Source organism: Camelus bactrianus, chromosome 12 (genome assembly GCF_048773025.1).
Source record: "Camelus bactrianus isolate YW-2024 breed Bactrian camel chromosome 12, ASM4877302v1, whole genome shotgun sequence".
NCBI lineage: Eukaryota > Metazoa > Chordata > Mammalia > Artiodactyla > Camelidae > Camelus > Camelus bactrianus.
Genome location: NC_133550.1, coordinates 13,302,891 through 13,328,763, shown reverse-complemented (window position 1 = coordinate 13,328,763; position 25,873 = coordinate 13,302,891). Strand labels below are relative to the sequence as shown.

Sequence of the window (25,873 nt, the reverse complement as noted above, 5' to 3'; positions counted from 1 at the left end):
GGGAGGCAGCAGAAGGCAAGTGGACACAGAGGGGACAGAGAAAACAGCTGAGGCCCAGAGTTACAGATTTGGGGGTCATGAGCCTTATCCTAAGCAGTGGTTGAAATTATCAGAGAAGTTGAGCTCTCTCAGGAGGAGGAAGGAAACAGAGGGATGAGAATAAGAACTGAGGGAGGAACATTGGAACCACCACTAGTTTGAAGGTACGAGTCTGGGTTAAATCAGCCAGAGAGGTAGAAGGGGGCCTTCCAGACCCCAGATCCTGATAGAATCCATACGCAGCACATTCATAATAATTTTAAACAACAATTGTTAAGAATACATAGTGCTATTTGTGTCCCACCTGGGGGTACCAAAAAAAAAAAAAAAAAAAGCTGAAAAAGAAATAGTACTGTGGAACTATTTTATGATATGTAGAAACATACAAAATAGTACCCGGTATCAAAATAGAAGTTTGTTTTCTATGGACAAAATCTGATCAAGCACACAAATGTAAAAATATGTATTATATTAATGTGATAGGATTCGGATTTTTCCACTTTCTTCTTTTACCAATGTTTTATTATGATAATAATAAAAGATAAACTATTTTGTGAAAAGTGAAATAATTCTTCAACATTTGAGCTGACTCCCCTCAGGAAACTGGTGCCCAAAAGGGGAAATTATCTAACCCATTTCACACCGCCCGTGAATGACAGAGCCCGGCTTGAATTCTCACCTAATGATTTTTCCCCAGTGCCCGGGCAGTGCTGGGCTGGTGCTTTGGCTAATTCTGGAGCAAGGTCAGTTGGGAGTTTCTATCACTTTCTAACCTCTCTCAAGCCACACTTTATCCTGCCACTGTCTGTGCCCTTGCCTCCCAACATGCTTGCTGGCCTCACAGTAGCGTGCTGCCTGCCCCTGAGGCCCTTTCTGGCCTCCCTGCCTTTCCACCTGAACAGACACATTGCCTGCAATTTTCTGCTTCTGATCTGTATGGCTGTCCTGGTGCAGAGCGAAAAGCAGCTTTTCTTTGCTGTCATTAACGACTCCCTTGTCTTGGCCCGGAGAAGCCCGCCATGCACCTTCCAAAGCCCACCCTGAGCACAATCCAAAGCGCCCTTCAACCATATTCATAAATGACTTGGGGATTATCTGCTGCCCTGAATTACCTCGACCATTGCTTCCCCTCTGTTACAGAGACTCACCTGGACTCCATTTAATATATTCAAATGAGCAAAACATGTATCTGGAGAGTTACACTCAAATTAACACATCCCTCCAACTCTCATACGCACACAGACCTGCCATTTCCTTGGGGGCGAAGAGGGAGCTGTTTGCCCCATCTGTTCTCTGGAGACAACAGCTATTCAGTTCTGAGAAATGTCTAATACGTGTTAGCGCACCCCTATCCGCAGCCCATGAGACCCCCTGCATTGCCGACCCCCCAATCTCCACCCTCCAGACACACTCTCCTCTCAGACCTTTCCTGGCACCACCTGAAGCAGGATTGGGGATTGAAGGAAGAAACAGCAGGATTCCAGGCCCTCCACCCCCTACACCAGGGTGGATATTGAAGTCATTCAGGATGCAGACAGGCCTTCTGAAGTAATCAAAAACATTTTTTAGATTTTCAGGGTAGTCATCCAGTCCAGAGCAAAGACTATACTAACTCGGAACACATGAGGGGATAAACACGGTGTTGATTCATGGCCCAGAACTCTTCAGTAGTGAAGTTCCAGCCGGCTGTGTCTGGGTGAAGAAGACATCATGCCTGGAGGCAGAGGATGCAGACTCAGGGGGCCTTGCAGGTCCCTCTGTGAGCACCCACAATCCTCGCATCTGTTTTATCACATGCCCCCCACCCCGCACACACCCCCTGCACTTCATGGTTTTCCAAGTCTCTCATCTCCATCCTTCCTCATTTCATTCTAGTCTCCCAGGTTTTCACAGTGACAACCTTGTACCCTCTTCTCTCTCTCACCTCCTTTATCCACACCCTTTTCTCTGATCCAAACCCTCAAACCCTCAATGAGTGAAAGAAGCATGGGGAGAAGTCAAGGGAGGGGATGAGAGATCCAATCACTGAGCCTCACCTCCCACTACAGGCAGGCTGCGTTGGCCTTTTAGGGGTGGGGGGCGGAATCAGAGAAAGTCTTTCTACCTGCCCCAAGATCCCTTAGGCTGATGAATTGGGGAGTTCCTCAAGAAGAAAGTTTTCACTCCCATGCTGAATGGCAGCAAAATATTCAGACAGAAATAAGGACCCAATTGGCTTAGCCGGATCCTAAATACCAGTGATTTCCAGCCTTGTTACAACACCTCAGATTCCAATCTTCTCAAGGAGGGTTATGAGATTCTTAAAAGTGACTATCTTAATATTTTTAAGGGGAAAATATCACACAGTGAACTTTGTTTTTGTAGGGATGGCAAGGTTTTTCTCTCACCTACAAATCACAAAGAAACCAATAAAAATAGAAACTGTTTTTCAAGGTTAAGAATTCCTGTTTTAGACATCATTGCTGAGCAAATCGGGAGGGCTGAGGGTGAAGAGAAGCTCCAGTGCCCAGGAAGACGGGCATATTCCTCTTCCCCACACCTCCAAAGAGAAAGTGAAAAAAAAGTCTGTGTCCTTTATCTCTCAACCCATTCCCTCAAGCCCTCTTATTAAGGGTCTGCTCCTAGAAACATGGAAATAAAAAACAGGGAGAGAAAAAAAGGGGAAAGGAACTGAGAAGATGATAAAAAGGGGAAAACAGCAACTGAGAAAGGATGATGAACAGGAGGAAAAGTCAGAGAGAGGTGAGCAGTCGGGAGAGGTGAGAAGGGCGGAGAACACGTGGGAAGAGAGAGCATGCTGTGTCCTGATCTAGAAGCAGGAGAGGAGTTTGCATCCTCCCCAGCACCCCTGCCGAGCAAGTAGCCCCAGCCCTACTTGCTCCTGGATCACAGGCAGCTCCATCCCCTCTACCTCCCAGCTCCCTGCGCAGACAGGACTGGAGCAGTGAGGCGGGAACTAGAGAAAGGGGGAATGTGACAGAGGACAGAGGAGCACAGTCAGGCCAGGTCTCTGGGAGCTGGCTCTCCTGGCTCCTGCCAGGGGGAGTTCAGACAGAGAGCAGCAGAGGGATACAGCAAGGGTGAGAGGAGGGGACACAGGCTGCACGGAGAGGTGCTGCACGGTATTGGAAATAGCAGGACGGAATGGTCCATCCCATTCCCACGCAGCAGAGGCAAGGCGTTTCAGTTCACCTGCCCCCCTCCCCTTCGCTGCAGATATCACCTGCCCCCACCCCTACCCTTGCTGCAGATGCAGAAGCGGAATTTCATAGGCTGCAGCAGCTGTGGCCAATACCTCAGCTCCCCACCAGCTTCCTTCCCCAGAAGACAGCAGCAGCAGGAAGGGGGGGAGGAGAGGGGGCAATAAACCCCAAACCCTTTCATCTCAGCTGCCCCCATATTTATCAGCAGGCTCAATTCTCAGTGGCTCTTCCTCTCTCCTTGGCTCATAACCAAATAATCACACAAGGCTTTGCTGAGAAGAGGCACGAGGCTGTTGGGCCAGCATTGCCTTTCCCAGTCTGGGAGGCGGCATCGTATTATTCGCAGAAAGAGATGCACCTGTTTCCAGAGGTGGCATGGGGTAGAACGAGCTCGTAAAGGGTCCCAGATTGTTACAAGAAAGATAATAATTTGATGGGGTTGAAATTAAATGTCCAAATTGAGGCTGCTTATGGAATTTGAAGGGGGTGGAGAGAACACGGGGTGCAGAGACCAGAAATGAGAAGAAAAAAAAAAAGACAAAGGAGGAGAAAAACACACACGATATAGTAGACAAAGGGGAGAAACCATAAAAAATACAGACGCACAAATAAAGACAGAAGCTGAGAGAGGAGGGAGCTGGCACCTGGAAAGCAAGATGTTACAGCTGTGGGCGGGGTGGGGGAAACAGGAGAGCAGTGACGGGGAGGAAACAAAGGCCCGGGAGCCAAGGAGCTGAGAACCAGGCCCTTCCATTTGTGTGCCCCCAGCGTGTCCACGACTGTAAGCGGGGGAGGCCACAAGGGCCCCCACTCTGCTGGAGTAACAGACCCACCGTGCCCCTGCGGCAGGCTCGCACACCAGTCGGCCCAGCTCTGCCTTGTGTGTTCCCCTGCCACAGGTCACACCCCAGGCTTAGGGAGCAGGTGGGCTATCCACAGGCTGTAATGGGCTCCCCGCTGCACACGCTCCTGTGCAAAGGGCGGGGGCTGCCTGTGGGGGTTGCTTCCCCTTAACAGGCCGGCTTCAAGCTGTGTGCTCAGCCATCCAACCAAGCGCGGACTCCCACACCGCTATCCTCCATTTTCCCCGGGCTGTCGGGCTGCATCGATTTCACGAGCTCTGCAGCCCTTTAGTGGAGACAAAAGGGGAGGCACGACTGGCCGCCCGGCCTTCCCCAGCACACTGAGAGGCAGGGACCCCGGGAGGAGAGCTATGAGCGATGGTGAGCTCATCCGAGTGAGTGCCAAGCGGCACACCCCAACACAGCGGGGAGAGACAAAACCCACACACAGTTGTTCGGAGTGGGAGCGGGTGTCGAAACCCTGGAGTTGTGCTTTCTGACAGGCCCAAGGCAGAGACGAAGTGGCGAGATGGTGAGAGAACTAGAAAGAGACCGAGAGGGACAGGGCAAGTACTCCCAGGCATCAGAGGTAGGAAATAAATAATGTCCAGAAGGGTCTGGCTCTGAGGTGGACCAAATGGCTCTCCTGTCCCATGTTTATGGGGTCACGGACCATTAAACCAGCCAACCTACAGATGTCTTCATAAGACTTTACGAGATTAGACTGCGGAGACCCTATAACTCAGCAGCACGAAGGGAAAAGAGGGAGAATTGCTGATAAGAGATGGTGGAACGAGAGGGCTCAGCCTTTGGAGGAGGCACCCCTCAGCGGGAGGATGTCTGGGTCCTGGGATCCCTTGTCTTTGCTTCTCAACTCCTGTTTTTGTGCACATCTCTGTTAGATTCAGAACTGCATCAGGCTTATATAACCCAATAAATTCTTGATTATCTTTTTCCCTCCTAATCCACCTTCCAATTGCAGCCCCCCTCCACCATGACCCACAATCACTAGATCCTTAGAGAAGACAGTTTCTTTGGTTTTTGTGAAGCAAATCAAAAAGATATTATATTTACCATCTCACAAATATTGGGGGATTTTCAAACCTGATTCAGATTGTCAATGTGATTTTCCACAAATTTATTATTATTATTTTTTTAATGGAGGTACTGGGGATTGAACCCAGGACCTTGTATATGCTAAGTGTGCACTCTACCACTGAGCTACACCCACCCCTGGCCTTCCACAAATTGTAATAACCATGAGCTGACTTTCCCAGGGGTCCCTGGGTTGCTAAAGTTTAATGTTTATTCTCTGAGCCACTGGGAGCAGAATGGAGCTTGGAGCCCAGGAAGACATACAACCCGAAGGGGTTAAGGGAATGGAGTGGGGAACAGAATACACCTTCTTATTCCCTCAGGCTTGCGCCACCTTGTGGCTATTTGCAGGAAGTCAGAGACCATCAATCCTTAGAAAAAAGCCCTAGTTCTCCAAATCTCCCTCCTCTTTCAGAAACACATGCGCAACTGCTGGCTGACATTCGGGGCCCAAATTAAGTATGGAGTGTAAGACCCAGATGGTCAAACCACCACTCAGGATCCGTATTTGAAAAGCAACCATTTATTAGAACCAATACAAGAGTATGAAAAGAGGGAAAAGAGGAGGGTGGAAGAGGGGGAGAGAATGAGGTCTGCATCAGATGTCAGTTGTGGAAACACATAAATTGCCTACTTTTAAACATTTACATTTAAAAGGCGAACATATATATATACCACTTATCCTAAAAAAAAAAAAATCGAAAGCAGACATGTTTGGCTGAAATAAAACCAAGAAACACAACCAAAACTCCCCCACAAACCAAAAAGGTCCATAGAGAACTCAGTTTCCCATGTTTCCATTCAGAAATCTGGCTACAAAGTGTGATTTGCTTTGCTCCTCAGGATGGTACAGAGCGCTGAACGAAACCCAGCCTCTTGAGTCTCTTAGATCCCATCCTGTGGGAAGGGGTGGGGAGGCCTATGGGCTATGGGTGAATCAACTCCTGGCTACTCGGCAGGATGTCAGACCATGCTCTCTCCATCCTCCAGGACTCCACAGAACCGCCTGGTGCCGCCAGTGCAGTGAAGAGAGGAGCTGAGTCCACAAAACACCGAGAACCGGAATGTGACCGCGGCAAAGGGACAGGACCTTGTGCTTTTTCATAGGTTACACATCAGGGCCAAGGAGAGGGAGAGGAGAAAGAGCCCTACTGGGAAGAGGAGCTGGCTGAGCCCCTAAACTGAGATGGAGAGTAAGGCTCTTGAGCCCACACCTGGGCAAATAGAAATAGTGTCCAAAGTTTTCCCAAACCACAGGGGAAAAAAAGGTCAAAGTCAGGAAAGTTTAGACTGTGGACACTGAGAAAGAGATGACAGATGATGAAATACAGTGAATTGGATGAAGCTTTCAGGAGTATCAATGCCCAATTCTGAATGTTAAACGTATCGCTAGAAAAAAAAAATCCAATGTGGCTCTTTTTTGGTGGGGGATAAAGGAAGTGGTTATGTTTACTGAACCGGCTGGTTCCTATAAGGAGGTGGAGGCGGAGGCTCAGGTACAGATGCCACGAAGGGGTGAAGTGACCCAGCTGTCCTGGGATCAGTTCAGGGAGCAACAAGCAATGACATAAATCAAACCCACTGTGTGCGCTTTGCTCCTGAGACAGCCCAAGTCTGTTCCAAGCCCGTGGGGTATGGGACCTTAATTCCCAACCTGCAGAGAAACAAGCAGAGCATCCCAGATGCCCTAATCCAATGCTCTTGGGTCTCAAACGGCCTCTCTTTGTGGATGCAAGACATAGAAAATACTAAGTGCCTCCCCCTATAACATCTTAAGTAAATCTGGACTATTAAGACTCCAACATTCACGAAAACACTGTCAACATCTGAACTAGCAGCTTTGATGAGGGGTGGGGGGCAGAAAACTTGCCGAGGTCACTAAGGAGTTCCAACCTTGGGACAGCTCAGTGAGGACAGAAGCCTATGGTAGGCCTAGACTTCGGCTCAAGGCATCCTCCATTGAGGACCCTAAAGTATTCTATCAACTTTGATTTACAATGCCTCACAACACCCCTGTGAGGTAGGTCAGTATTATTACCCCCATTTGACAGATGGGGAACTGAGGCATTGAAAGGAGTGACTTGCCCAAGGTCAGTCATTATGAATCAATTGAGGAGGTTGGCACACATAGTCAGCATCCACTCCATTCTTATTCCACGCCCTGGAGCATTTCACTTCTTAGAGTGCACTTGGGAACAAAAGGAAGTCAGTAGGCACACCTCACTGCAAACTAGATGAACTCAATCAACCCACAACTATTAACTGATGGCCTATTACTTTACCTAGCATAATGCAAAGAACCTTGGAGAAGAAACAAACCGCTTCTGAAAGTCATCTGTTAATGGATGTTTTGAAAATAAAATTACATTTTAAACGTTAAGGGCATGAATTCTCTTGTAAAGAAATACTTTATCCTAAGAGGTGAAGGATTAAGTCACACTGATTTCTCAAAGTTCTACACCGACTAACCCAAATTCCTAACATTCAGAACGAAGACCACACTCAAGCAGAAAGCTAAGAACCATTTCCTCAGCAGTGCTCTGAGCGGCAAGGTCGGTGGGGAAAGGGGTGCAGGGATCTAGCACTACCGAACACCCTCCTGCTGCTGCCTGTCCCTCCCCACAACACTCGGGGGGCAGCATCTTTCCAAACTTTCTGCCCCTGTTCCAACTTCAGAAGTTTCAGCAACTTCACAAATAGCTCAAAGTTAAGGATATAAATGATGACATCTACTTTTCCATTCAAGGAGAAGGTGTGAAGTAACTGGTCAGAAGACTCTTGTAATGTTCTTACCTCCTGCCAGAGACATAACTCTTTAACAAAAGAAAGGCAAAGGAAAAAAACACTCTTTTCCCCTCCTTTGGACTTACACTGAATTCTGGTGGAAATCATTATGACCCTTATCCTAACTCTAGGGGGAAAATTCTAAACCCACAGCCAGCCCTGGTTTAGACTCAAATCCTAAAGCTACTAGAAGCTGCAAAACTCTGACTTGAGCCTTATAAGTGCCGGACACGATGAAACTGTCTTCTCAGCTCATCTCAAAGACTCTCCGGGCAGGAAGCCCTCCTTTCCTCTGTACCCTCTTGTAGTAGCCAGAGCAACAAGACCCTATGTACATTAGAAGCCCAAAAAATGATTTATCAACACACACAATACAATGCTCACCAGGGATCCTCACATTCCAGGAAGGACCAATCATTCCAAGACCTAAGTATAACCCTTTTTTCATTGACTGCTGATCACCCTGGATAAGTCCAGGTGACAAGAAAGTTCAAGACTGATTAAAGCAGCAGTGACAGTTCTGGTTCAGTCTGTGTTGGAATTTCTCAAAAGGCATGATGAACAGGCCACTGGGACCTGGGTCAGCTGTGAGGGTCACACCTGCCAATGCCAAGGGACAGCTCCAAATTTAAAAAAAAAAAAGAGAGAGAAGAGAGAGACGATAAAAAGTTCATTGCATTCAATTTGGCCTAATTTCTTGATAATAGTTTCCTATTAGATTTTCTGATTAATACTGATGGCTCTTACCTAGGGTGTGATAATTAGGTTTTGATCTATTGTGACATTAATGATCACAATCAGTTGGCTTTGAAATTGTCTTAATTAATAGCTCTTCCCTTGTCGGCTGCCTCCAGTGCAGGTTGTCCCCTCCTCCACCACCTTGTTTTAACTCCTTCTCTTACTGACCTCAGAGACAAACAGCACTGGAGGATCACTTTCTTCCCATAAACCAAGGTTTTAAACTATCTTAAAAGATTTCTCTGACAGGAGCAACATGAGATGACGATAGGTGAAATGAGGATCAGGATAAAAGGCAAAGAAATATGCTTTCAGTGAATAGGAAATATTCCATCTTAGAAAACAACCAAAGTCAAGCGCGATGTTAAAGTGGCAAGGACAAGCTGAAGTAACTCTAAAAAGACAAGATGAGGTAGTTTAAAATTCAAGAAATCCAGCACAAGCAAAAAGAAACTAGAATGTTTACTATCCAAAAAGCCTTCACACTTTAATTTTCCAACAGTTATTCTAATTCTTGGAAAGTTTGACTTCCAAAGCTAGTCAACTTTCAATCACCCAAATCTCAATTACCCAGGCAGAGAAAAGTACTGTTTTCCTGTGGTCACATGGTCAGAACTAAGATCAGACTGTTTCTTAACAGGGCTGGCCCACACCCTAGACCTCCCTAGACTGATTAAATCCCAGACTCCAGGGCATGTGTATTTCTGGGAGAGGTTTCCACATAACTGAAACAAGTCTCTGCTTAGAAATCACCATCCTACAGTCCTAAAGAAAAATGAACTGCCCAGAATAGATGCCCAGGTGTTACTAGAAGTGTCCCGAGCCTTCACTTTAGCAACTCTTTTGTCATTGGAAAGCATGTTCCTCCTTTATGTTTTAGGCTTCAAGCCAGCCTCATGTTAATTCCTTCAAAAGGGATGAGAAACTGAAAAAGGTGTGAGCAACTCTGATAAAATATCCACGAGGAATACATTTTTACAGAACCTACAATAATGTAACAACACTGCCACAGTTAATACTTTCCACAAGCAAGGATTAACTATACCATTCAATACGCTGCTGGCAAAGAGCCTAAAATAGGGAGCAAAACCAGGGGTTCTCAACGTGTTGTTTTCTCTCTCAGTAACAGCATTTCTAATCAACTCTCAGTTATCTTTATTTCCTGGAATCAAACAGGTCCTTGTTGTGGCCCATCTATGGCCGGTTAGTTCAGTTCATCCAAGGTCATACGTCTTTTCTACACATGAACCGTCAATCTCCTACTCTAGGGCCACAAACTATACCAACCAGTTGTCTCTGCCCCAAATCTGAACTGTGTACCCATTTATAGCACTTATTACACTGAACTATTCATCCCACACCAGTATGAAAATTAAGGTCAGGGACTACACCTTTTTAAACTTTGTTGAATGAAATGGACGCCGACATACACTAACGTGGCTGGAATATGGGTGGCTCAATAGAAAGCCATCATGATTAACTGGGCTGGGGGGGCACCCAATTTTGAGCATATGTTCTTGGGTGCAAGACTTGTAACATCTGTTTTTGAAAACATATTTTTTTTTGAAAACATAACTTTTATGATTAGTTATGCACGAAGTAGAGCCAAAATGAAACTGGAAAACACCGGGTCCAGACCTTTCCTCTCTCCACCTTGCAGCAGGTATGCTTGCTTGGTGATCTGATTACAAAGGTACAAACCTCAACACTCTAAAAATTTTCACTCTAAAAACCTAAACCAAAAGGATGGAGTCATGGTTGCAAAATGAGCTTTTCCTTTGACCTAATTTGTGAGAAAACAATTTCCACATGTCCAATCTAGTGACATAACCCTTCCTGGGGTTCTCATGTTGTTGCAAACTAGCATTTTAGGCCCTCAAATTTGAACCCTAAGGGCAACGACAATCTCCCACTCCCCATCCCAAAGAGATTCCTCTGACCCCTCGCTGTACCTTAAGTGAACTGGGCAAAAACAGATCCAAGAAAATCACAAGATGAAAATCACAAGCATTTCCCTCAGGGCCCTAGGATTTGGCCTGAAGATAAGGGAAATGGACCGCAGGGAGGCCACGGCACAGGAACGAAGAGTTAAGAATAACCTAAAATTGCCCAAAGTACAGGAACAGGCCCAACTTTTCATCAACAACAGTAGTACAGACATACGGCTGGGGGAGAGCCAGGGACCACTAGACTTTCGAATGTTAAGGAACACCACAGGTCCAAATGCTCCCTTGGGCAGACAAAAACCAGACTGCAGGAGGGAAAATATACAGACCTCTCCAGGTTAAAAATGGTGATTCCATCAGGGCTGACGTTCTCTAACAGCTGATCTTAACGTGAGGCCATCTGCCCAGCCCAGGGCTTGGAAAAGCAGCTATGCTGACCTTGGTAGACTCTGCTGGTCAAAGTTCTGCTAGTCTGTGGAAGGTGAAATCCCTGAATGCTGATTACAGTAAGGAAGAAAAATTCAGCACTAGAAAGATGTTTTGAAAGAGGGCTTAAAACAGAAAAAATAAACTGTGAGCACCTGAGACCTAGATGTTTAAGAGTGCTTAGCCCAGGACTACTAACTCTTCTGAGAGGAGACAGCCCCGTGAAAACAGGTTCCCGCTTGAGGTTGCAACTCTCCAAGGGCCCAGACAGCTGAGACTCAGCACTGACAAATGCTGGAGGCGCAGGCAGGTATCTGGTTTCCTTTCTGCTGAGGGCTGAGATCAGTATTGGCTGCTGGCTCCCCTCATTCCTGCAGAAGTCGCTGTGGGTAGGCAGGGGTAGAACAGGTTGTTTGGACAGCACTAAATACAAGTACAAGACCATGATTCAGTAAACTGTGGACAGAAAAAGATGAATGCAGTGAAATATTAAAGGGGTGGTGAGTAGCAGCAGATGATAATGGGGTTATCTTGCTAAAAGAAATCAGATTGTGATGAATGTCTTAAATATTACTTATATCCCAGGCAACCACATGTCCCAGGTTTCTCAGGACCAATCTCAGTACCAAATAATTGTTGCAATCTTTGTCCACATGCTAGATTTGGGCTCCAAAAATATGATGGCCATAGTCTGCTTACAAGCCTACTGCTCCTGGGGGACACACTGGCTACGTGGACACACCTGCAAACTGAGACCTAGTTCGCCTCCTTGGGGGCTCCGGACCACTTCTGTCCTAGTCTGTATACCCTAATTGATATCCTTAGTTACTTGTATGAAAAATCTCTTTCCTGACCATCCTTTCTTTCTTTCAGATGCCCATCACATTAAGCACCAACAACTGTCAATTATCCAACACTTGATCTAGGCCTTTAATTCCTTCAGAGAGTTAAGGAAGATGGAGATAAAACTCCTACCCACTTGAGGCATGGGTTATGAGTTCTCACCCAATCACATTACCATTCAGAAGGATTTTCCTGGATGGCTGAGACCAAAAGCTTCATTGTTCCAGTCTGTCATGTCACTGCAGCAACAGCTGTCTTCTCAACTGTGCAGTATAATTTTTGACATAATTTATACAAGCACACAGAATTCAATCAGCAGCTGAGCAGGGAAGCAATGTTAACAAATGCTATGAATGGGTATATGATTTGCATATTATTCGGCTCATCTGTGGACTGGAGCAATCTCTCCATTCCCCTCATTACTCTGAATAATCTAGAAATGGTTGAATACTCCTCGCCAGACAGCTATGTTTTAAAAATCAGAAGCAACCACAAAAACCTCAATGGCTGATGAACTCTAGAGTTAAGGCTATTTCAAGCATTTATTCTTTTTCCCTCAGCTTTGGGCTGGGACAAGGATGCTCAAAACCCTGCTATTTCCTTACTTTTAGTCTTGATTCTCTAGCCTCCTTCATCTACAAGGAAAAAAAGGGTGAAGAGAAGTAGGGCGCTTCTTGGGGAACAAAGGCAGAAGGATATGATCGGAAAAATAACCTCTCAATACAATGGTAACACAAGAAGCCAAAAGGGAACTATTTTGCTGAATAGGAAGAGAAGATCGTGTCAACATGCTAATATGGGAAGCCTGTCACTCTCTGAGGTGATAGTCTTCCAAATAAATGCATTGAAAAAAAAAAAAAAAGATACAACTAAGAGTTTGAGGGTGGAAAAAGGAAAGAGTATTAACACTTCGGGGACTCTTGGTGGCAAATCCAGGAGTCAACAAAGCAGGAAATTTATGATTACAAATGCTATGAATATTTAAAATTGATATTGTGGCCAATGGCTCCCCTCCAAGAATTCCCCACTGAAAATATTGGCATGGAGGGGAAATGGGTTCACTGAGAAGTGAGGGTCAGGTTCAAAGCCTCTTTGGTAACAGGAATGTTTTGGGAGGCCACCAAAGTTGGCAGGGTTGGAGGGTGCCTAGCACCTTGGCACAAGCAAGCACCAGGCAGTCACTCACACCTACATAAACACATAGTCCAAACAGGAGGGGTGGAAGGAAATAGTACAGATATACAGTATGTGATAATAAAGACAATTGTATCCTACCCCATCATCCTCATGTACTAACAGCTAAAAATCTCCACAGTTAATAATCTTGTCATTTTATGACAGACTACACCAACCTGCAGAAGCAGAATTAGGGATTGCTAAAGAAACAAGGCCCAAAGTCCTGGGGCTAAAAGGAGTGCCTTGACAAATCTGAATGTAAAATTTCAAGTCCTCCAAAGGATGGAACTATTATGGGAGGATGGGTGAGGATGAACAACAGAGGGTGGCCCAGAAGACCACACCGGGAACCCTGTATTCTCCTGGGGAGAGCTGAATGAGGTTGGGAAAGCCCCAACAGGTAGGCAGTTGCTATTGGCTTTTTAAAAAGATGGGCAACATCTTTTCCATCCCAACATCTCAACACAAAGGCTAGCTGGTCATCAACATGTTCTAAGAGCCAAAGCAAGAAACCAAAATGAATCATCATTGTAACAAAATCCCCCATCTAAAAAGCGACCAACCTTGAAAAGATCAAGACTCTAAGGTGATTAAAAAGTTCAAACTCATCTTGAGGTCACAAGGGAGCAGAGGGTAGAGAGGAGGGCAAAGGAAAAAATTGTGGGAATTACACACAGTATGTAAATGCCTGGTCTTCACAGAGAGACACTTATCATGAATCAGACCATCAGTTATGTTACAAGAGAACCAATACCAACATTTCTCCTGTGGAGCACAGTGATAAGCACATTTTTATGGATGTGTTTAAGAGAGAAGGGGATGGGTAGAAGGAGAGGAGGCAGGGAGGTGGATGTATTATGTACAAAGAGAAATGACAAAGACCACCCCCTCCTTTAGCTCTTTGCTGTTTCTTTCTCTTTGTTTTCCGCATCCTCAGGATATGCATGCCACGTCAGTCTCTCTTCATAAAATGCTATCACAATCTGTGGACACTTAACATTAGCTTCTTTCGCAAGAACCAGGTCGGCTTCATCTGTGTCTTTCCTGGAGGGAAAGGGTATGAGAGTTAGAACAAGAGGAAGTAAGAGTGAGAGAGTCTGTCCAAACACAGGTTTATGTCATTACATTATGATTTAGCTGACTTGATCGCCTCTTCATCTTGATTTCAAAGAAAAAAGGACCCTAAGAGTGCCACATTTTCAAGAAGTTTAAGTAAATGAATCAAATTATTAGTAAATATCATTTAACTACTACATCAGACAGAAACAGAAGACATCAGCTAGAATAGATGGAAAACATAGCAGGTTTAATCAAAAGGGTGAAAATTAAACCACTAGATAAAATTCTGCTCCCATAATTTTTTACTTGTGTGTATGAGCATGTGAACGAACACACAACCAAACCTACATTCAGCCCTACTGATTATGCATAAATTGCTCAATCCAGTTTCTGGATCATCTGGATCATGAAAGGTTCCTAACCCTCCTCCATCTTGTGGCCTTTTAAACACTCATCCTTTTGGTCAGAACTGTGGATTGGAACAATAAGAAAACAGAAATTTAAGTCAGCAACAGTACTTAGATAAGGGAAGGTGAGGGAGAATGTAAAATCTAGTCACTAAAATGAAATGTAGGAATCAGCTGCAAATTTCTATTACCCAAGTTACGCAGGCTCTATTATAAAGCATAACACCAAGATCTAGCAAGTCCTTTAAACAGAGTTCCAAACCAAGAAAAAAAGATATTTTAAATTAAAATCTCCACTGAGATGTGAGCAAAGGCAACTACCTCCTTTTCTAGAAAATGGAGACATTGAATTCACAGACGTTAAGTATTACAGATGAGAAGAGGGAAACACACAACTTAGAGCAGACACCCAAATTTGGACTGTGGTGGAGAAAGCTAGTTAAATATGTGAATGTAAATCTTAAGTACCACATGTGTCTGAGTGGGAAAAGCAGTCAATACAGCTACTTACTCCTGACAGAGTATAGTGATTCTTCAAATATAGGCTTCTGGGTAATTTACCAGCAAAACTTCGATCAGATAAAATATTAAACCTCTTGACTATACAACTTTTAAGGTAATTAACTTCCTTCGTGGCAGTGTAGAACGAACCCTCTATTTAGAAAACAAAATTAAATCATAAGCCCAGAACACATGGAAACAGAGAGGTCATGAGGGCTTCACCATAAATCACTGTCTTTAAGAAACCAAATTGAGGGGAAGTAACTACGCTTTCCTCTAAGAACCATTCTCTCTTTACCGGATGAAATAACTTGTGCTTTGGCTAGTACTATTCTTAATGCTTTTTGTTAAGATTATTTTTCTCTTTTAGACATCATTCCGTGGTCTTGGTCCTCAGCGATGGCAGAAAGCCTCACTCAGCTCCTATCCCGTGGCCACAGGCTCATGGTCTGACGGTAAATGATTCAGAACTGTGTAAATAAATGGTTAGCTCAGGTTTATACGTCTCCTACCTCAAATCTACCATTTTCTGGTATGTGGGCTAATATAATATAATATAATTTGGCTTAATATCAAAGCTTCAGAATGTCTTAAATCCATTCTGAACCATAATTTCCATTTAATACCAACAGTTGGTATCAGCTAAAAAGATTCCTGACAATCAAAATTCTTAACTGGGGAATACTCAGTCTTCCTTCACTATCTTCCATACAAATTCAAGTCATTGGCACAGAAATCCAATTTCTCTCTCACCATTTCATTAGGAACATTAAATCGCCACAGGAATCTGTCGCCCCAATGATCTTTTCTGGTTCCAATCCTCTCTCAAAGCCCCGAGCGATATCATTGCTCTGCTATAAATAGAAGAGGAAGAAAGGTTACAGCTTGGAGATAAGAATAAAAAACCTCATCATTTCTCAACTCAACAAAGCACAGCCTAAGTTAATATCGCTGGATACCATTTCTGTCACCAATTCATAAAATTCTTAGAACTTAAGAAATACAATACTGGGTCAGTCAGTGACAGTGATGCCAAGAGATATTTTTGTAGGAAGATGCAGTTGTCCTTCCAGTATTCCTTCAAAGGATTAGGAGTGGCCCCTAAAACTGTTTAATTTCCCTTAAAATATTCTGAAGTCACCATCTAGGAACTCCTCTAGTCCCCTAATCTCTTTAATACTATAAATTGACTATCCCTGAATTGTTGTTTCTGTCCATGGTTAAACAAACCAAACCCTTTTTCATTTTATGAACTTCAAATATACCACACCTCAATCTTTATTTTTTTAGACTTTTAGTTCACCTAATACTGACCAATATTTTTAATACTTCTTTTCACATAATCATCTATACTTATGAAAGAACAGAATTAGAATGATTCAAGGCACTACCATAAAACAGCAAATTTCTTTCAGAGCTCACATACTGTAATACTCACACACTTGAGGAAGGGGCCTTGGTCTGTGCCCCCCACCCCATCCCCTCCCCCGCAAGTGGATGGGTTATTAGTATTAGAGAGCAGAAATGGACAGCGATTTAAAACAAACTGATAATTCTGTACAGGACTATTCAAACTTGGTCAAATTGCAATTATGCAATCTAGGTAAGGAGCATAGGGTCTGATTCAGATGTGCTGGTACTGGTGAGAGCAAAATGGTGAAATTTTAAACAAACTTGGTAATTTTAAAAACCTGACTACGGAAAATAATGCAAGCTTTTCTAGTGGCAACAACAACAAAAGATTTCTAGAATGACAGCTCAAATGAACTAAATCTCTAATGTCTGATTTTCATAATAAAATCTCTTTGATCTGACATTCACCTTGCTTTCTTCTGAGAGATACAAAGCACTCAGGGTCCAGGTGGTCCCCAAAGATACCGGAACCCACACTGGGAAGGAAATTCCATGCATGGATCAGGGGACATACAGACTCAAAAACATAGCCTCTTTTGGGGGCGCTTAAAGGGAGGAGGTTCCCAGATGTGCACACAGCTGCTCACAGCTGGAATGCTGGCGCCGAAATGAATCGTAAATCATCGCTGGCGGCTGAAAACAGTTTGCCACATAGGGAGGGAAGGGAAGAAAAATGTTCAAGCTGCTGAAAAGGAGCCGAAGCGAGGAAAATGCTAAAATCATCACACAGGCAGTAATCTTAAATCAGGCATAATGCCGACTAACAAATTTCTTCTGCAGTGGTCTAAAGCAAGAAATGCAATCCCCTCCTGCACCTTTAAAACATACAATCACCTATCTTCCCAGCTGCCTACCTGACAGCCACCAGCACTGCTGAGAATGCTGTCAGGGGCCCCAGATAAACATTACAATGTAAGGGACATGTGGGGGTGGTTTTCAAGGTCAGCAGCATCAGAACCTGGCCTGGGAATGCAACTCTCTGCACTGGCCAGTGGCTCAAACCCAGACTACTCCTGTTTAGAAGGACAGAAACCTTAGGTTGAAGAAATACACACTATTATGTCACAATGGCTACAGAAGTCTTATGCTGTGTTGTTTTCCAGTCTCTTTACTTAGCTAGAAATGAATCAAATGACAAAAGCCAGAATACAAAAGACTAGTGAAAGAAAAAAGAAAGAACCAAGTCCTAGCTCCTTAAAGAAGGGAAGGCATTCTCAAATTATTTACCTGTACACTGTGTCATAATGATAGACACCCCTCACCAGAATAGGGCAGTTTTAAAAATAAGATTGCAAAAACTAAAATTAATCAGGGAATCAAATAAGGAGGCAGACAAAAACCTAGAGTGCACTTTCACTGGTAGCCTCCAATCTTCCACTCTTATTTCAATTCTTTTTGGAAAGCTGGTCTTCCATTTTCTCTCTACGGAGACCAGGAATCACTTGTGTAAGTCTCTATAAAATGCTGATGCCTAGGTCCAACCCACAGAAATTTGAATTTAATTGGTCTAGGGTGCGTATCTTGGGGCACTGGAGGGTTTTGATGCACCCCCTCTCCTCATCATCTGCTGTGATTCTAATGTGCAGCCAGGGCTGAGAACTAATGCTCTAGAAAGATGGGTACCCAAGGAGAATGAAGATAAATAGGGATGCTTATGGCAGTGATGCTAGCAGACTCAGAAGCAGACTTATGTTTTTATTTTATTAAACTTTAAGGGTATGACACATTTTCGGCACAAAGGGCTTCACAACCTTGAAATAAATGAAAGGAATGGAAGCTAGGGGAGTGGAATGAGTACGTGTATATGTGTACACAGATGGAAATGATACAGATGGAAAAAGAGGCAGTAACAGTGCTCATGGCTAGTTACCTGAGAGCTACAGATCAGAAGGACTAAAGCAACTGAATCAAACCAAAATTTCATAAACACACTGTCCAAACTGAATAAAGGGATTCAAAAGAAAGGTGAAAATTAATTAATTTGGAGTATGTAAAAAATAAAAGGATCAGAAGAGAATATACATGCCACTGAACTGTATACTTTAAAATGGTTAATTGTATGTTGTATGAATTTCACCTCAATTAAAAAAAGGAAATAGAATATAAAGGGTTGAAAATAAGTGCTATCTTCAGAACAAAAGAAAAAAGTGAAGTGGTAAACATTTTAAAGCGCCCTTCTATTCTTAAAAAATTCACCAAAGGCTCATCCTCTCTAAGATAACTTAGCCACCTATTCATGGATAAGGCACAGAGTGGCTGAATGTTTTATAGGGATTTAATTTTGCCACTTTACTACAATTTAGTGGACACATTATGATGTTTCTCACTCAGCCAGGAGAGGGTGCTGTAGGTAATCAACATTATCTCCCTAGGAGCTCTTTTGTTCAACAATTTACCTCGGAACAGAAATAACCAAAATAATGCCTTTTGGCTGGGGGTGAGGGTGGGGGGCGGCGCAGAAGAACAGTTTGTGGGGAAAAGAGGGAAATAAAGCTTACCTCTCTCTTTTTTTTGGATTTGATATCATCAGCACTGTTCGCGAAACTGGATTTCCTCTTGTTACTTTCTGACTTCTCCCTGGGTTTGTTATTTTCACCCTCCTTCATCTTCTTATACTTTTTCATAAACTCGGAAATTAGCTCAGGGCAATCCAAATTTTTCTCAGGCTCCCAAGTATTGTGCTCCCTGGCCAAGAGGAATGGAGAAAAAAAGGAAAGAAATGAGTGGGGGGAAATCCAATGTCTTATTTTAAAGAAGACAAGTAGGCAAAAAGGAAAGAACCTTATGCTTACAGGAGGCAACAAATTTGATCCTAGGAATCTATCCAAGAGAATGAACAACTATATCCCCCATAATAATTTGTACACAATTATTTACAGCAGCATTTTAATAGCCAAAGACAGAAAACAATTTAAATGCCCATCAACTGGTGAATGGATAAACAAAATGTGGTATATCCATACAATGGAATACTATTTAACAACAAAAAGGAACATAATACGAATTAATACATGCTACATGATGGAAGAACCTTAAAAACATTATGCTAAGCGAAAGAAAACAGATACAAAAGACTATACACTGTCTGATTCCATTTATACGAAACGTCTAGCAAAGACAAATTTTGAAACAGAAAGCAGATCAGTAGTTTCATGTGGCTGGGGTTTGTGATCAAATACAAATAGCCAAGTTCAAGAGAATTTGGGGAGGATATGGAAATGTTGTAAAACCGGGGTGTGATGATGGTTGCACAATTCTATATATTTACCAAAAATCACTGAACTGTGTATTTCCAATAAATGAACTTTACGGTATGTAAATTATACCTCAATAAAGTCAAATATAAATTCTGCTTTGTAAGTACAAAATAAAAGTGATTTCATACTTATAACCATCTATGCAAATCCTGAAGAGAGGATTTCATACTTATAACCATCTATGCAAATCCTCCAGCTTATACTGTCTTAATGTTACTTATATTTTGAAGAAATATCAACAAATTATTGGAAGATTGAAAATAGTTAATTAGAAAAAGCAGTAAAGGCTTAAATCTTTAGAATACAGGCAAACCATGAGAAGGAGAAGACTCAAAAAAGTAGAATCTGGACTGCATTAATTCAACGCTCTGGATTCAAGTCCACTGTCACTAGGTGGTCAAAATACATTTTTATATTAATAAGCAAAAAAAAAAAAAAAACCCAAAAAACAAAACAAACTAAATAATTGGGTCTAATTAAACTTGGATCAATGGACTCCTATTATGAGGAAAACAAACAGCTGGTATTCACAAAGTTGTTCTGTGTATTCCTGGCATAGGTTTTAGGAAAGCAAACCATCAACTACACAGTAGCTTACGGAATCAAAGCAAGAAATGTATTTCCATGGGAAAAACTAGACCAGGCATCCTCTCTACTCCTAGACAGTGGCAGAGGTTCTTTGGGTTATATAGTAAGAACTAGCTTTATTTTATTTATTTATTTTTTAAAATGTAGGTACTAGGTATGGAACCCAGGACCTTGTGCATGCTAAGCACGAGCTCCACCACTGAGCTATACCCACCCCAAGAACTAGCTTTATTAAGATACTTCTATAAATATATCATAGAAGCAGTTTCTATGATTCCTTCATTGATTTAGGAAAAAATGTTTAAATTTATATACTATCCATTTTAGATATTTTATTGCTTTTGTCTTTAAAATAAGATACCTTTAGAAAGGAACGGTTTGAACAATGCCATAATAACTCAAGTAAAAAGAATGATGGAAAAATCTGAGATATTTACTCTAGATTTAAACTTCCTGCAAAAAGGGTTAAGAATGAGACAAAATTTATTTCTAAACCATTTAAGCTAAAATTGAAAACCCTCTCCTTCATAGCACTTCTTCAAGAGGAAGGAAAAAAAAAATTCCTTATACAGTAACCCCCCAAATCCAGACTATACATATAGTTTACTATCCCAGAAGAAATTAAGACACTAAAATCAAGAGACATGCCAACACTATAGCATAATAAGCAAGTAGATGTGGAGGTAGGAGGGAGTTTCTGTTGCTAGCAAAGAAAGCCAGTCCTCTAATGGGATTATCACTTTTCCTACCATATTGGTATTGCTATTTCTACATCAATCAATTTTCACCCAAAAGACAGCATGGTATAATTTTTAAAGAATCTGGGATTTAGCGCCAAAGAAATCTGACGACGAATCCTTGTTTCAGCACTTACCAGTTATGTCATCTTTGGCAAACAACTAATTTCCTCATCTATAAACCAAAAATACTTCTAAAGGCTGTTACAAGAATTCAAAAAAATGCATAAAGTAGACTCTGATCACTGCCTGGCAAACAGTAGGTACTTAGTGGTACACAATGCTAAACGGGCAAAATCTGTTCCAGTCTTCAAATGAAATCCTGGGTATTTCTGACAAATGCTTAATCCATCTACCCTAAACCTTTTCTTTCCCTCATTTATCGACGTAAGGTACCAGCACCTCAATTATAGATGCAGTTTTGAAATTTTTCAAAACGCTCAACAATTTTCAATGGTGATTCAATGGGCCACAAAAATACCCTTAAAATCTTTAGGTGTATTTTAATTCCGATTTCATAGTGCTCAAGGTCTCTCAAACTCACAGTTCTCATCTCTAGAGGATGTTGTGATCCCATTCCTCTTTAGAAAAACAGAGGGCATATTCTGATTGCTGTGCTACCCACATTTAGTGCTCTGTGTGCTGAATACCCTGCAGTGCATGAACTGTCCCATCTAAAACACTAGCAGTGCTCCGGATGAGAAACCTGATTCACACAATAAAATAACCTTAAATATATTTCAAAGGCTCCTGGTCATACCTTTGTCCAAAACTACCGTCAAAACATTGAATCTTTTATTATATTTAAGTCCCACACTTTAAAGCTATGATGTTCAATATGATAACTACCACCTACATTCGGTTAATGAGCACTTGAAATGTGGCTAGTCTAAACTGAGATGTACTATAAAATGTAAAATATACATCAAATTTTGAAGATTTAGCATGAGAAAATAATATAAAATTTCATCGTTTTGTATTAATGCTGAAACAGCATTTTCATGTATTGTTGAAATACATTATTAAAATTAATTCCACTTTTCTTTAATATGACCACCTTAAAATTTAAAATTACGTATGTGGTTGGGAAGGTATAGATCAGTGGTAGAGTGTGTGCCTAGCATGTACAATGTCTTGGGTTCAATCCCCAGTACCTCCGCTAAAAATAAACAAAAACCTAATTATCCCCCACAAAAAAAAAATGAAATAAATAACTTAATTACCCCTTAAATAAATAAATAAAAATAAAATTTACATATGTGGCTTGCATTACATTTATATTGGACAACACCACTCTAAGGAGCCTAAACCACTTCCTATCCTGGGGGTTCTGAGAAACCCATTCTTTGTTATCAGGCATCCTGGGAAGAGAATTAATGCAAAATGGAGGCAAAATACCCAATGATTACACAGCTTCATGTATTTCACCTTTCAAGCTACCTCTTCTATGCTTCAATATGTATCTAGTTCTATTTATTCCAAAGGAAAGAATAATCTAGCATTTTAGCATAAAGTCAATCACCGCCTAATTATGGGGAGTCAACACTTCAGTATCATTCTTTTTGTTTATTTGTTTTGGGGGGGACGTAATTAGGTTTACTTATTTATTTTTAAACGGAGGTACTGGGGATTGAACCCAGGACCTCGCGCATGCTAAAAAAATGCCCACTACCACTGAGCCATACCCTCCCCCAACTTCAGTATCATTTTTAAAGCTCATTGACTTAAAAAGAGGGATTTTAAGGTCTTTACATAATACTAAAAAAAGATAGATTGATGGATAAAGGGATAGATGGACAGATTAAAATGTTAATTACAGAAACTAGGTGGGGTGTATTTGAGTGTTTACTCAATTTCTTTTGCCTCAGCTGTATATTTGAAAAATTTTAAAATAAATATTGGGGGAACAATGTGGCCTCAGATTTAGTATCTCCTTTAGATGAGTGCTTCATCCTAGGACACTTTTGAGGTCCAAGGATCATTATGGAAAGGTATGGGCTATGAGATCAACTCTGACTTCTTCTGCTTAAACATATGTATTTTAGCTTAATTATATCCAAAATAATATTAACAATAATAGTTTATACTTACACTGAGCTTATGTGTCAGACTACACAGCTACCCAACATCTCTAGGATATACACTATTTCTTACCCTTATCTTACTGAGGAGGAAAAAGATGAAGGAACTTCACTAAAGTCACCATTAAGTGGTGGAGCAAGAATCTGGACCCTGGCAATCTGGCCCTCAGGCTATGCTCCTAACCAGTTCATTTTACTGCCTCTCAAAAGCATTCTCATTAGAATACCTGCTCAAAGAAGGGGGAGACTTTGTTTAGTTTATTGCTCTGTCTTTGAAAAGACAAAGATGGTGATGGTTCCTGGGCAAGTAAACCAAAGGTGTCTATGTGTACAGAGTCCCAAAGCCTCAGAGAAGGCACTTACTCGGAAAAGCCTTTCCACTTCAGTAGATACTCCACTTGCCCCTTAACCACACGCCTATCTAGCACCTTCTCCACGACGTACTCCTCCTCATCCTCTGAAGAAGAACTGTCAGCTGTCCGCTTGGTTTTCTTTCCCATGTCTCACGCTGTTCCACCTGAAAGACTAAGGCCACCGGGTTCCTGCAGATGGAAAGGACAAAATAGTCAGAATCCACGTAAGCAGTTAAAACTTTCTGTCTCTTCTTGATGGGATGCAGGGTATAACACAAAGTCACCATGTACCCTTTTCTTCTTGAAGCACTCTACAGATGAGACCTAAGAATTTAATCAAAAATGGGTAGATCCCCACTTTCCCAACCACAACTTTCTCCTCAGCTAACAGGATGTAAATTATTAGATGGCACAATTATCTAACTCCTCTAATTTCAGACTCCAAAAGACAAGTAGTGGGTGGGATTTTACTCCTGGCTACTCCTGTAACTGTTTACAAGCCAGAAACTCAAAGAGAAATATGGATAATCTTCAGTTAAAAGAACCATGATAGAATTCCTCCAAAGTGAATAAAGTTCTTTATAAAAATTGAAAAAAAAAAAAAAAAACAGCCATCAAAATTTAACTTTCCTCTGCTCTGAGCATCTCAAACGGTCTCTTAGGAGCACAAAAAAGGCCTGCTCAGGCATCTTTCACCACATTTTCAGTGACTCGGTACATTTCCCTTAAACAAATTGAGCCTGTCCCTTCAGAGCATCCATCAGCTCACAAAAGCAAGGCTGACATCTCAAACACACTAAGCTTCCTTTTTTATTTAGGATGGGAGGGAGGCAGGGAGGAGAAAAACATTTTTTAGCCCTAAAAATCAAAATTAGTCATTGGGTTGGTTCAGTAATTCTTAAGGTTCAATTAATCAAAATATTAAGGAGGTACCTCTCCTCTTAGCTGGAGTTGACTTTGAGCCAAAGGAAGAGGAGGAGGAAAAAGAAGTCTGGTCCCAGACTCACATCAACATGAAGCCTCAAAACACAGAGGAGCCATTCATAGGCCCAAGGAAAGCTGAAGCAAGGCAACACAAATGGAAATTGAGTTAAGCGCAGAAATATGCACAACCAGGGGGTACTCAACAGAGATTCTAGTTTTTTAAATTCCCACGTTGTTGTCACCATCATCATTTTTAAGAACTCTTCCCTAACCATGTTAAATGGTGCTTAGATTCTGGATTACAGAGTAGCAAGAATTGTTTTCTTAGCTGAACTCCATTTTCATTTTTCTGTAATCTTTAAAGATTTTTGTTTTTCAGCACTCTAAAAATATTTCCATCCTGATCAGAAGACCACCCCCAGGAGTAAGGAAGGCCACTAAAAATCTAAAAATTTTGTTCAAGTTGAGTAGCATAAAAAGTTGCATTTATCAATTTACTTCAAATCAGCAAAATGTGGGAATTATTCCAAGAATATTTCTTTGGAAACAATACCTCTAGAACTTACTAGCAATAGGTCTGCCCACACAAAAAACTGTCTGTACTCATTACTGCCCTGTAATAAAACTATGTTTTCATTAAAATGCTTTATTTGGAAGAGTGGGTGGGAGGGTAGGGGAATGTAGGGAAGGGGCTTCAAAATAATTTTTCCATGAATTGAGAAGAAAGTCCTAAGCTTCAAGGAAAATAATCTGATCTGATTTATTTAAAATAAAAGCAGCCTCCAACCTCACCAGAGACAGGAAATGTCATATTCCAGGGAGAATACCCCACCCCCACCCCCACTCACCTTGGAATTTCCGGGAGCTGAGCAGTTTAGGTCAGAGCGCTGGGGTTAAAACCAGCCCCGGGTTAGATGCATGCAGTTAAGCATTGTGGCTATGGCCTCCCCTGCCTCACGAGGAAAAACAAGGATTTACATATGTGTTCTTCAGTTTGAGGGAATAAAGAGGAAAATCTCTCTTTCTACCTTCATGCAGATCAGGAGCCCCAAAAGTAGAAGATGAATGGGGGTTCCCTCCTTTACCTACCGGATCGCCCCCGTTCTTTCTTTCCCTCTGGGCTAACAGGAGGGGCCTCCCCTCCCAGGTCTGGGGCTTGGCGGGCTGGCAGCTCCCCCGCCCCCACCCAGCTGCCTAGGCGCCACTGCGCAGCTGTCCCAGTCCGTTGCCATGGCAACTGGCAGCAGCACTAGACTAAGGGGGAGAGAGGCAAACGGAAAAGTTAAAAGGCTTAACTTTCCTTTTCAGTGAAGACTGGGTGGAGAAGTTGGAAGATACCTCCCTTGGCCTCAAGGCCAAGGCACTCAGAGCTCTGGGGAACTGGCTCTTGGGTTTTAAATCCAAAACTTGTGCTTACTCCTCTAAGAGCACAGGGAACTAATCAATAGCGTTTTAAAATCA

At 42.3% G+C, this 25,873-nt stretch overlaps 1 protein-coding gene across 4 annotated transcripts in view; it reads right to left on the bottom strand.

Annotated features, from left to right (window-relative positions):
- Nucleotides 1–5,684: 5,684 nt before the first annotated feature.
- CBX5 (chromobox 5) overlaps nucleotides 5,685–25,873 on the bottom strand; it is a 33,784-nt gene continuing 13,595 nt past the window's right edge. For 2 of the 4 annotated variants that reach the window (XM_010964416.3, XM_074374723.1), the window contains 4 exons: nucleotides 23,499–23,677; nucleotides 18,971–19,157; nucleotides 15,813–15,913; nucleotides 5,685–14,136 (listed from right to left, as the gene is read on the bottom strand). In XM_010964416.3, the coding sequence (XP_010962718.1) occupies nucleotides 13,986–14,136; nucleotides 15,813–15,913; nucleotides 18,971–19,157; nucleotides 23,499–23,635 (576 nt within the window). In that variant the 5' untranslated portion in view covers nucleotides 23,636–23,677 and the 3' untranslated portion in view covers nucleotides 5,685–13,985. Of the gene's footprint in view, nucleotides 14,137–15,812; nucleotides 15,914–18,970; nucleotides 19,158–23,498; nucleotides 23,678–25,260; nucleotides 25,454–25,501; nucleotides 25,658–25,873 lie in introns of those variants that run through there. The other 2 variants (XM_010964417.3, XM_045523646.2) reach the window with 2 other exon arrangements.